Raw genomic sequence first — 11,270 nt, 5'->3', positions numbered from 1 at the left:
AGGGTGCAGTGGGCGTGGGGGGACCCCGATCTCAGAGTCCCTTCAGCCACCGAGGCCTCAGCTTCCAGGTTCAGGGTGATCAGGCTGTGGGTGCCCGCCAGTGGCCAGCAGCCTGAACGTCTAGCACACAGGACGCAGTCCATCCCTGGACCAAGCGGGCCTGCAGCCAGGCAGCCCGGTCGCACCCCAGCCATGCGTCTCCTTGCTGCGTGACCTCGGTACCCGGGTCCCCTCGCCTCGTTAGCGGGGAAGGGGCCTGAGCCGGGCTCCTCAGTGCTGCTGCGGAGGTGGAACAGGCCGGGCAAGGACGATGGCCACGCTGGCTGTCCGCAGGCAGACCCAGGCGGGTGGGCCCTTGGGGATGCACCGTTCCCACAGCGCAGGCGGCCAGCTCTTCACAGGAGCTGCCTGCAGACCTGCCTCCCCGGCCAGGGCAGCCCCGGACCGACCCCGGTCAAGGGCACTGCTTGTGGGTCAGGGTCCAGAGGGAGGCGGCCTCCTCCAGCCACAGGCGTGGGCGTGTCTGCACCCACAGGAAGGCGCAGAATGGGGCCTCGAGGAAGCGGGGGAGCTGAGGACAGCACGCTTCATAGAACGACTTTCCTGGGTATTTTCAAACTAGAGCCGTTCTGGTTTTATGGAGGTTCACTTAGAAACGGTGTCTGTAGCTCAGAAAGCACTGGGCTTGGAAAGGAGTGACCAGGTGCCCTGTCCTCCGCGGGCTGTGCTGCCTCCGGGCTGAGAGGCCGTTTGCAGACGTCCTGCTCTCGAGGCAGATGGTCCCCGGTCAGCCCCGGTCCTGGCTTCTCCACTGACAGACCCAGCCTGGGCCCCGGTGCCAAGGCCTAACCCTGCCTCGTTCTCTTCTCTCCAGATAATCAACCTCAGACAGATCCAGGAGGTGTTCAACCAGTTCCGGGTGGTTCTGACGTAAGGGGCCCCCTGCCCACCGACTCCTTCATGGGGGGGGGGGGGTGACTCCGCCTCCAAGCACACCCCCTGCCTCTCCTGGGCGAGTGCATCCTCTGCGGTGGGGGCTTGGCCGTGGGTGCACCCTGGGGACCCAGGCACAGGTGAGCTGCTCCTGTCAGGTCTGGTTGACGGTGAGGGCCGGGCTCCTTCCCGCGGGGCCACACCCGAACCTCTGCCTGCAGGACGCACCCGCTCTTTCTCACTCTCCCCAGCCAACAGGAGCAGGAGGTGGAAGCCGCTTTGCGCCGGAAGTACACCCTCATAGACAAGAACGACTTTGCAGCCATTTCTGCTGTCCAGAAGGTACGCACGGCTGCCTCTTGCTGGCAGCACTCGCGTCAGGTTTCTCTCTCCCAAGACTTTCCAGAGGCAGCAGGTGTCCTGCCTGGAAGCCCATGTAGGGTGGGAACAGATGGGGTCACGCAGGGCGAGTGTCGGGTGACCGAGGCAAGGTCAGCCTCGTGTGGCTCGCAGGGGCCTCCAAAACGGGAGACAAAGCGAATGGTGAACAAGACAGTTCCTGCCGCTGGGCTGGGAAAGGCTGGGAAAGGCCTGAGGATCCCAGGGCCTGGAACCAAACGCCAGCGGGGGGACGTGGGGAGGAGACAGGCTCGCTGGGGACGGCCGGAAGCTGGCAGCCGCCGCCGCCTGCCGTGGGCTACACGTGCCCACCCGAGCCTTCAGCCCACGCACAGCTGTGTCCCCCAAAGGCCGGAGCAAACCCTGAGCCTGACCTTTGCCCCCGCGCTGGCCTCTATCCAGGCAGGGCTTATGGATGCTGACGGCCACCTGGTGGGTGAGTCTGACGGACAAGGCTTTGGACTTGGGGTTGCCTCTTACTCTAGCAAACCTGGGAAGAAAACCAAGTCCAAGAGGACACTGAAAGAGCAGCTCAGGTGAGTGACCGCCCTGCTGGCCTGCCGCTCAGCACCTGGCCCTCCTGCGCTGGCGGCGGAGGACGCTACCTGTCTCCCCCTTCCCTCTGGTCTCGCTACTCTGTGGCCACAGTGCGTGTCCCTGCTGCCAATACTAGCAACATCTATGGGCCCAGCGGGGCTGTCCCCTCACCCACAGCAGCCCCACGAGCTGGGAGCTAGTGCGTCCATTTCACAGATGGGGAAACTGAGGCCCAGGGCGGGGAAGTCCCTGCCAAGGTCACACCTCCGCTGAGCCCAGCAGCGTTCAGGTAGAAGCTGGGCTGGCATTTGCCCTCCGCTACTTCCTGTCAAACCCACCTCCCAACGGAGTCCTCTGTGACCAGCTGCCTGGCACTCACACCACCCAACACCCCAGTCACCACTCAGGCCAGACTCCTCTGTGGGTGCGAGGTGGTGGGGAGGGAGTCAGGGTTCCCTCATTCAGCCCCGCGTGTGCTGCGGAGAGGCAGGCAGCAGCACAGGTTCTGGAGGGGGTGGCTGCACCCCTCACCTCCTCACTCCCCACCTCTCTCATCCCCGGGGCCTCTCACCTTGTGTCAGCCTGAGCCTCTCTGGGCCTCGCCCTCCCTTCTCTGAAACGGGAACCACAAGCCCTGCGGGTTAGAGCTTCGTCCTGATACGCTCAGGTTGCAGGTTCGATCCCCGGTCAGGGCACAGCCCAGAATCAGCCAATGAATGTGTGAATGAGTGGGAAGCACATCGATGGGTTTTTTTCTTTTCTTCTCTCTCCCTCTCCCTCTCTCCCTCCCTCTCTCTCCCTCTCTCTCCCTCTCTCTCCCTCTCTCCCTCTCTCCCTTTCTCTCTCTCTTCCTCTACCCCCCACCCTCAAATCAATAAATAAAATTGTTTTAAGAATAAAGTGGAATAGTAATAATAACAGCATCGCTGTCGTTGGAGTTGCTGTGAGGATGAGTGAGTGAATGCCGCCTCTTGTTACTGGTACGATCACTCGTGATAGGATGTGGCCCAACACTGACTGCAGAGTCGCGCCCACCCCCACCCCGTTCTGCTGCCCGGTAATCGGTGCAGTTGCAGGTAGACCAGGCTTCCTCCCCTCCCCCAAAGCCGATGTTGCAAGAAAATGAAGAGGAGGAACGAGCAGGGGCATCTCCTGTCAGCACAGGCCCTGCTCACGTGGGCCTCTCTGGGCAGGGGACCCGGCACCAACACAGAGGGCGGCAGCCATGTCCTGGCTGGGTGGGCCCCGGTGTGGGCGGAGAGCAGGTCCTGGGCTGGTCACAGGCAGCCCACCTGGTGGAGGCTCTGCGGGTCCTTCCCAGAGAGGCCTCGGGACTCGGGGTGGCCCTGAGAGCTGTGCCCCCCCCCCCCCCAGGGCCCGGGGCCTCCTGCCCAGACTGCTCCAGGGCGGGTTCCTTAGTCTCCCCATCTGCATGGCTCAGGGTCATACTCTGTCCTTGCCCCGGGCATAGGATCAAGATCGGAGCTGGGCGGGATGGGGCTCCGCGTGCGAGGGCGGAGAAAGGGCACTCCGTCAGCGTGGGGGACGCCCCCCTCCCCAGGCCTGAGCCCTGGGGCTCCACCCTCTCCTTCCAGCTCCCCGGCAAAAAAGGAAGGTGGCAGCAGCCCTGTGAGCGGCAAGGATATGGATGTCTCCACCTCCAAGACCCAGCTGACCCCACTCTCCAAGGAGGGGGACGTCAAGGACATGATTCTGCGGGACCGGGAGACCTCCAACATCGAGACCCTCCCCTCGGACTCCCCCAAGGAGGAGCCACGCCCACTCAGGTGACCGTCTAACGCAGCCCCAGCCCAGATCCCCCCAAGCCAGAGTGTGATCCTCAGCATGTGAGTCCCTGCAGAGACGACCGGGGGACAGGCAGGCCCCGGCGCACAGCCCGGAAGGAGGCCGAGGCATCACCTGCGAGGGTCCAAGCACGGGCTCATGAGACCCTCCGAGTAGCAACTATTTTAGGATTAAATTTACATATTTTTGGAATAAGTAATGACTCAGAAAGCAACGACTTTTCCAGGTCGTAGACCCCTTCCTCCAGCCACACGGTTCCTCTCCTGGTGAGCGAGGGAGTGAGTTCTCAGGAACCTGCCCTGAGGAAAGGACCGGAGATCTGGACAGAGGTCTGTGCAGGAGGCGGCCATGGCGCCAACTGGAAAAGCAAAACCAAACACCTAACAGCTGACACCAGGGAAAGGCTCTGAGGGGATTATCGTCTCCTCCCTGGGGGTGTGCGAGGATGTGCATGAACACACACACACACACACACACACACACACACACACACCCCAGCGTGACCACGTCCAGACACTCGGAGGAGCTGGAAGAACTATACCGGCCACACCCTGACTCACAGCTCACCTGTGACTATGCCCGTTTCTTGGTGTGCCGTCTTTCTCTCCTTCCCTCCGTCCCTCCCCCGCACGGGAGGTGCAGACAAGTCCCTCCCCCCCCCTTCCGCCCCCCCGGCACTAAATCTCACCTCTCCTTAACTGGAGTTCTCAGAGAGTTTTTAATAGCGTGAAAGAATGCTTCTGAGAAAAAAAAAGATGTAAAATTATTCATGCCGCATGACCTCCGGCGTTTAAAACTCCCTCAAAGCAATCCCTGAAGGGGGTTCAGCAGAGCGAGGTTTGCTTTGGTTTCTGTTGGTTCTGCGTCCCCTTGCTCCCCTCGTGTTGGGCCGCGGCCACGCCCCCTTGTGTGCGAGTAACACAGAGGAGGGATTGGTGTCCCCCCCCCCCCCCCCCCCCCCCCCGCCGTCTGGCTGCGTCCGGGGGAGGGGGGGGGCAGGGTGCCCAGGAAGCCGGGCCTTCCTGCTGCCAAGGCCCCAGGGGAGACAGGTGAAGGACCTGGTGGCTCCAAGACAGCTGCCCCCCTCCCCCCTCCATCTTCAGGCCCAGCACCCCACCCTCCAAGCCTGTGGCCTTTGAGGACTTTAAGAACGAGCGAGGTAGTGAGATCAACCGCATCTTCAAAGAAAACAAGTCCATCTTGAACGAGCGGAGGAAAAGGGCCAGTGAGACCACACAGCGCATCAACGTCATCAAGAGGGAGATCGACGTCACCAAGGAGGGACTGAGTGCCCAGAGGTCCCTGCGGGAGAAGCAGGGTAAGGAGGCGGGAAGGTGGCCGGGGCTGTGGGGTCGGAGTCACGCTGTTCCGAGTGGGACCGCCTCGGGAGCCGGAGGACGGGGTGGGAGGGCCCCCGGGGCCGTGGGGTGCGGCCTCGCTCTGGGTCAGCCCTGGGGAGCCCGAGTCCCTCTGGTCAGCCAGCCTCTGCCTGCGGCCCCTCCTTGCTGCGTCTCACGCCAGCGCCAGGCCTCATCTACATGCATCTGCTGCCCATGGACATAGAGGCTTCCCAGGTGGAGGGGGGCTGGTGACCCCGTACGGTCCCTGGGTCTGATGGCGGCGGGGTGCTGGCTAAGAGGAAATCGAGGAGCAATGAGAAGGGGCCGAGCAGAGGGCCAAGGATTCACTGTCACGGAGACGTTCCTCACGCACACCCGCACCGTCCTGGCTCGGCAAGGACCCGTCTCCTAAGGCAGGTCATGAGGGGCCATCAGGCTCAGAGAGCAGGCCCCCCACGTGGGCACCCTGACCTGGCGCCCTGGTCCCAACGGGAGACGTTGCCCACACCCGCCCCCGGCCACACGCTTGTGTGCTGTGGGCAGTGGACAGCCAGGTGAGCGGCTGACAGACCATGTTATTTTGACTTAACCCATCGATCCTCAAGGAACTGACGGAGCTTCAGGTCCGTCCGAAGAGGCTGCGTGGAGCAGATGCTAAGAGCACAGCTGACTCCTCTCCCGGAGCCTCTGCAGCCACTCGATAGGGTGCAGGTGTCCCATCGTCTCTAACAAGGGGGTGGCTGATGAATCTCCGGTCACCAGGAGACCATCTGGAACGCGGGCTCCCACGCCCGCGAGGCCAGTGAGTGGAGGCGCGGGCTGTGGTTGCAGGCCCAGCACCTGCGGCCGCCGGCTGCCCGCCAAGCGCAGGAGGCAGTGTAGCGAGGCCAGGGTGAGCCGACGGGACATTAGTGGGACTGGCGCCTGAGGCCCCTCAACTTCGTCCGCTGAAGAGTCAGGCCCGGATTCCGTGCGGGAACGGCACCCACACCCCAGAGGCAGCGGCTGCCCATCCAGCTGAGCCTAAGGATTTCAGCGATTAGTCGCACAATAAATGTCATGTTCGTTGTTTTTTTTAAACCAAAAACCAAAAAACGGTAAACATGCATATATTGAGATGCTACTGAGTATTTTTTAAAACATTTTTTCCCATATATTTTATTGATTTTTTTACAGAGAGGAAGGGAGAGAGATAGAGAGTTAGAAACATCGATGAGAGAGAAACATCGACCAGCCGCCTCCTGCACACTCCCCACTGGGGATGTGCCCGCAACCAAGGTACATGCCCTTGACCGGAATCGAACCTGGGACCCTTCAGTCCACAGGTCGACGCTCATTCCACTGACCCAAACCGGTTAGGGCCTGAGTATTTTTGATTGATGGGGTTTAAGATCACGATGTGTGGCACATGGGTCATTCCTACCCCTCCCCTGCGACCCTCCTGCTTGTCCTGGAAATGCCAAGTGGCCCTGCTCTGAGCTCCCTCTCCCCGTGGGACGTGTCCTGGCAGCGGCCCTCCCAGTGCCGTGCCCACCGCACGCAGTGCCCGGCCTTCCCTGGTCTCCCGTCTCGTGCTTGGCCAGCTCTCCCCTCTCTCTGGACCACCTGCCTCCTCACTCAGCACAGGTGGCACCTCACCCTGACCTCCTCCCTCCTCTACAGGTGAGTATGAGAAGAAGGGGCTGATTATCATCGATGAAGAGGAGTTCCTGCTGATCCTGAAGCTCAAAGACCTCAAGAAGCAGTACCGTGCGGAGTACCAGGACCTGCGTGACCTGAGGGCTGAGATCCAGTACTGCCAGCACCTGGTGGACCAGTGTCGCCACCGCCTGCTCACAGGTGTGCGGTCTGGGAAGGGTGGCGGCCGTCGGGGTTCTGGGACCCGCAGACCTGGGTTCTAGAAGCAGCTTCTAAGCTTCTGTCTGGCCCAGCTGGTGTGACTCAGTGGTTGAGCAGGGACCCATGAACTAGGAGGTCACGGTTGGATTCCCAGTCGGAGCACATGCCTGGGTTGTGGGCTCGATCCCCAGTAGGGAGCGTGCAGGAGGCAGCCGATCCATGATTCTCTCTCATCATTGATGTCTCTCTCTCTCTCTCCCTTCCTCTCTGAAATCAATAACATATATATATATTTAAAATAAATAAAAGCAAACCATGGATCTTAGAAAAGAGAAGCTTCTCTCTGGCAAAGGCAGGGATAGGGCAGGGCCTTCAGATGTTTGTTTATAGGATTTGGGGGCAGGAGACAGAGATGGGCGAGGGAGACGGTGGAGCAGGAAGTGGCAGGGTGAACCTCTGATGAGCACACAGCCTGTGCCTGCAGCCTCAGGGGCTCCCCCTCAGTGCCGGCCCCTCCTCCTCGCAGAATTTGAAATCTGGTACAATGAGTCCTTCTTCATCCCCGAGGACATGCAGGCGGCCCTGAAGCCGGGCAGCAGCATCCGGCCGGGCATGGTGCCTCTCAGCAGGATTGTGTCTCTGGTGAGTGGCCCCCGTCGGGGTGGGTGATGGAAGTGGGCAGTGGGCAGTGCCTCTGGTGCTTTGCCCTTTTCTCCCCACAAACGTGGCATGTGTGGGCCGCTCCCACGGCTGCCCAGGCAGGTGGGAAGCCACAGGTCTCTACCCAGTGACCGAGGGTGGGCACACAGACGATACCACTTGCTGCCGCCACCCTTTCGGGTGGCTCGTCCTGCCCAGGGGGCAGTTACAGGGCATCTGTGGTGACGCTGGCAGACAGGGCCTGTGTGTGTGAGCTGCCGCAGGGGGGGATTTGCCAGCCCAGCCAGGGGCTGCCCTCTTGCCCACCACGGGCCCTGGCAGGGCGCGTCCTGCCCCTGCCAGGCTGGAGGACGACCTTGAGCTGGGCCCCCAGGGAGAAGACGACCAGGACAAGTTCAGCCAGCTGCAGCAGGACGTGCTGCCCGAGGGCCCGGAGTCCATCTCCTTCTACAACGCCAAGGTCAAGAGAGAACAGAAGGTGACTCGGCTCATGGCTCCGGGGGGCGGGGCCTGGGACCCCGTCACTAGCACCCCCCACCCAGGATCACACTCCCCACTGCAGAGGCTGGGAGGAGTGTCCAGCTCCGGGAGCCAGTCACCCAGAGGCAGCGGGTGTCTCCGCCGGCTCGAGTCCCGGGGCTGCCCAGTGAAGTCCCACAGGCTGTGGCCAGGCCTGGACACCCCTCTGCCCGGTGCATCTGTGCTGGATGCGCTCCCCCCTCTTACGTGGTGATGGCCCCCGAGAGTAAGAGGAGCCTCTAAGTCCAGGACGCACCTTAGTGTGTGTGCGTGCATGTGTGTGTGCGTGTATTGTATGTGTGTGCGTGTATTGTATGTGTGTGCATGTGTGTGTGTGTGCGTGTGTGTGTGCGTATGCGTGTGTATGTGTGCGCGCGTACGTCCTCACTGGCAGGAGGAATGACGGGGGATGCAGGTGGTGGCTTCTGAGCCCTAACCAATCCCTCCTTCCCTTCTCCGCGTCCAGCACAGCTACTTGAAATCCACGCTGGGCCTCCCGAAGGCACAGAGGAAGTAGGAGCTCCTCGCAGCGCCCTGCCTGCTCCAGGGGAGCTGCCCACCACCCCCCGGCCCGGCCAGTCTGCTCCAGGCTGGCCGAGCCCAGAGGACACGCAGCGGCCGGCCTGCCAGGAGGGACATCCCCCAGAGGGGGCTCATCTTCACAGGACGCTTCTGGTTTCGATTCACTGTCTCCTATGCAGGGACCAGATAAAACGGCTTATCGTCTGGAGCGTGTGCTTATTTCCTGTTGGGAGGCTGTCTTGCCTGTACAGGTGGGGTCAGAGCGGAGTCTTCAGTGAGAACAAGAGCGAGGAGCTGAGCCGGGCTCCGTGGCAGCCTCTCCTTTCCTGCAGGGACACCCGGGGGGCGCGGTGGCCGAGGGCCCTGCTCTCAGCCCCCTCTGAGCAGGGCACCCTCTCTGCAGCCGAGCCATGAAGGCAGAGGCCCTCCCCCCTCAGCAACCAGAGAGGACGGGCAGGCAGAAATGGCTGCAAGGAACGTTCCATCTCAGAATAACAAGAGCCTGAGCGAGAGCAGCCCTGCCATGAAGTGAGCAGCAGAGCCCCGCGGGGAGGCTGTGGGGAGGCTGCGGAACCTGCACCAGAGGACGGCTGAGCTGGAGGCAGCTGTCCCGCCCAAGACCAGGATTCTGTTGGAGCCATCGAGGAAGGCTCCACCTGGAAGAGGAGAGCGAGAGTTCCCACCGGCCTGGAGAAATAGCCAGGAAACTCCCCGGGACGAGGGGCACAGATCCTGTGAGAATTTGTAACCACGCAGAGGTTTGGGATTCAGATTCACACTGTGCGGTCCAGGAACCACCAGGCCGAGGAATTAGTATAAAAGTTAGCCCAAGGCTGAAACAGCTAATAGAACAAGAAAAAACTGCCGTACGGGCCCTTTCCCCAGCAATACAGCATCCCCACAAGCCTAGTAAACATGAGCTCCCAAGAGTAAAGGCGTGCACACACGCAGGCACACATATATGTGCATGTGCACACACGTGTACAGAAACAACCTCGCATGGAGGCATAATGTCAGCAGGATCAGACTTAGAAGAACTTCAGATAACAAGTTACGGGTGCCCCGGCCAGTGTGGCCCAGTTGGTTGAACGTTGTTCCGTGCATCAAGGGATCACCGGTTTGATTTCCAGTCATGGCACATGCCTGGTTGTGGGCTTCATCCCCAGTGGGGGGCACGTGGGAGGCAGCTGGCCCATGTTTCTCCCTCTCCCTCCCTCTCCAACTATCACGGTCGGACAGAGCTCTGGGCGGCGCTCCTTGTCTCGTCTTTACTCTGAAGGGCTGACTGCTCTGTTGCTGTGTCCTCTGCCCCTGCCTGGAGGCTCCAATCCACTTGCCCGTCGCCCGCGGAGCCCAGAAACTCTCATCTGAACTTGACCGTCTGCGGCAACAGGACACGGGGAGCACAGGTGCAGGCGAGACTCCTGTACATCAGGACCGTGTCACACTGCGTGGGACCTGGACGAGTGGCCCAATTCCCTGCCTTCGTTTCCCCTGTGGACGCAGTGTCACTCCTGGGCGCCGTGGGATGAAGTGATGGACGCCAGTGTAAACCAGGGTCTCAGCCAGCTGGGGCTGCGTGACAGTGACCGTAACTCTGATAAAGGTGTCAGTGTGCCCCACATTATATGATGGGGAACAGACAGACATACTGACACACACCCAACCAAGGTGGATTCTGGATGTGAGAAGGCAGCATTCAGACTGGCATTACCTTTCTCCAACCCATCCTGACTGACGGCTTCTTAACACCTTTCGTACCGCTCAGGAGTTTTCTCGTGTTTCGCGCGCCATCTGTTAAGGACCGCTCACGAGTGTTCTCGTTTTTCACGCCCATGGAAAAAGGAGCGGATCTAGATACTTATGTAAATTTTGTTTGGTCCCTCTTCATAGAGGAAAATGTTTTACGCAGGACCATACGTTAAAAAAGTACTAGGAACTTTGTTTTTGTAAATAAAAAATGTTGTAATTATTGAAAAACACCTAAAGTGCATTATGATGATTTAAATAACGTGCAGGTTGCCCCAAAACGTGCGGTCCCTGGCGTATGTCTTAGAGATTTCTATGCGGTACGCAACGTGTTAAGACCAATCTCAGATTTGACAGAAGTAGCTGCTAAAAAGATACCCAGTGCACCCGGGCAGTGTCACTGGAGGTCAAGTGTCTTTTTTTTTTTTTTTGGTATAGCAAAGATGGAGATTTATTGAAGAACAAGTACAGACTCCCACGTAGGGAGGGGGAAAGGGTCCCACTCTGGGGGTCAAGGTTCTTGGTTAAGAAAGTACTTGCCCTTCATGTTGGGGCTGGAGGCAGTGTTTTCAGTGGACGAACGCCCAGGGGAGTGGGACTGGCGTCACAGGAGGCTCTGAAAACTGTCAGGTAAGGGGTAATCGGAAAGTAGGGACATTCCATCTGAGAAGATCTGAACGGCACATTTTCTGTCATTTTGGGAGGAAAACAGGACAGGAGTTGTCTGCCCTGGAATGGATGGCCTTGCTGCAAACGGGGCTCCCGACCCTGGCGGAGGAGGGCACTGCCTGGGCAGCCCGGCCCCGGCCCAGGCCCCGGCGAGAGAAACCCGGAGGAAGGTCACGGAGGCCTCCGGCTCCTCCCAAATCGTAATCCCTGGCTCCATAACCACTTGTGGAGAAGCTGTCTAACACATCAGTTGAAAATTACATCCCATACACAGATTTTCACACTGTTTTCTCCATC

General features: G+C 60.2%; 1 protein-coding gene across 1 annotated transcript in view; it reads left to right on the top strand.

Moving 5' to 3' along the window:
• The window catches only part of KIF9 (kinesin family member 9), a 33,626-nt gene extending 24,867 nt beyond the window's left edge, over positions 1-8,759 (top strand). Inside the window, exons 13-21 of the mRNA XM_023745471.1 lie at positions 875-930; positions 1,185-1,275; positions 1,735-1,868; positions 3,465-3,656; positions 4,779-4,993; positions 6,678-6,854; positions 7,381-7,496; positions 7,888-7,992; positions 8,500-8,759. Coding sequence (XP_023601239.1) covers positions 875-930; positions 1,185-1,275; positions 1,735-1,868; positions 3,465-3,656; positions 4,779-4,993; positions 6,678-6,854; positions 7,381-7,496; positions 7,888-7,992; positions 8,500-8,550 — 1,137 coding nt within the window. The 3' untranslated portion in view covers positions 8,551-8,759. The remainder of the gene's footprint in view (positions 1-874; positions 931-1,184; positions 1,276-1,734; positions 1,869-3,464; positions 3,657-4,778; positions 4,994-6,677; positions 6,855-7,380; positions 7,497-7,887; positions 7,993-8,499) is intronic.
• The last annotated feature ends 2,511 nt before the right edge of the window (positions 8,760-11,270 follow it).

Source organism: Myotis lucifugus, unplaced genomic scaffold (assembly GCF_000147115.1).
Source record: "Myotis lucifugus unplaced genomic scaffold, Myoluc2.0 scaffold_547, whole genome shotgun sequence".
NCBI lineage: Eukaryota > Metazoa > Chordata > Mammalia > Chiroptera > Vespertilionidae > Myotis > Myotis lucifugus.
This window is presented reverse-complemented; position numbering and strand designations above follow the sequence as displayed.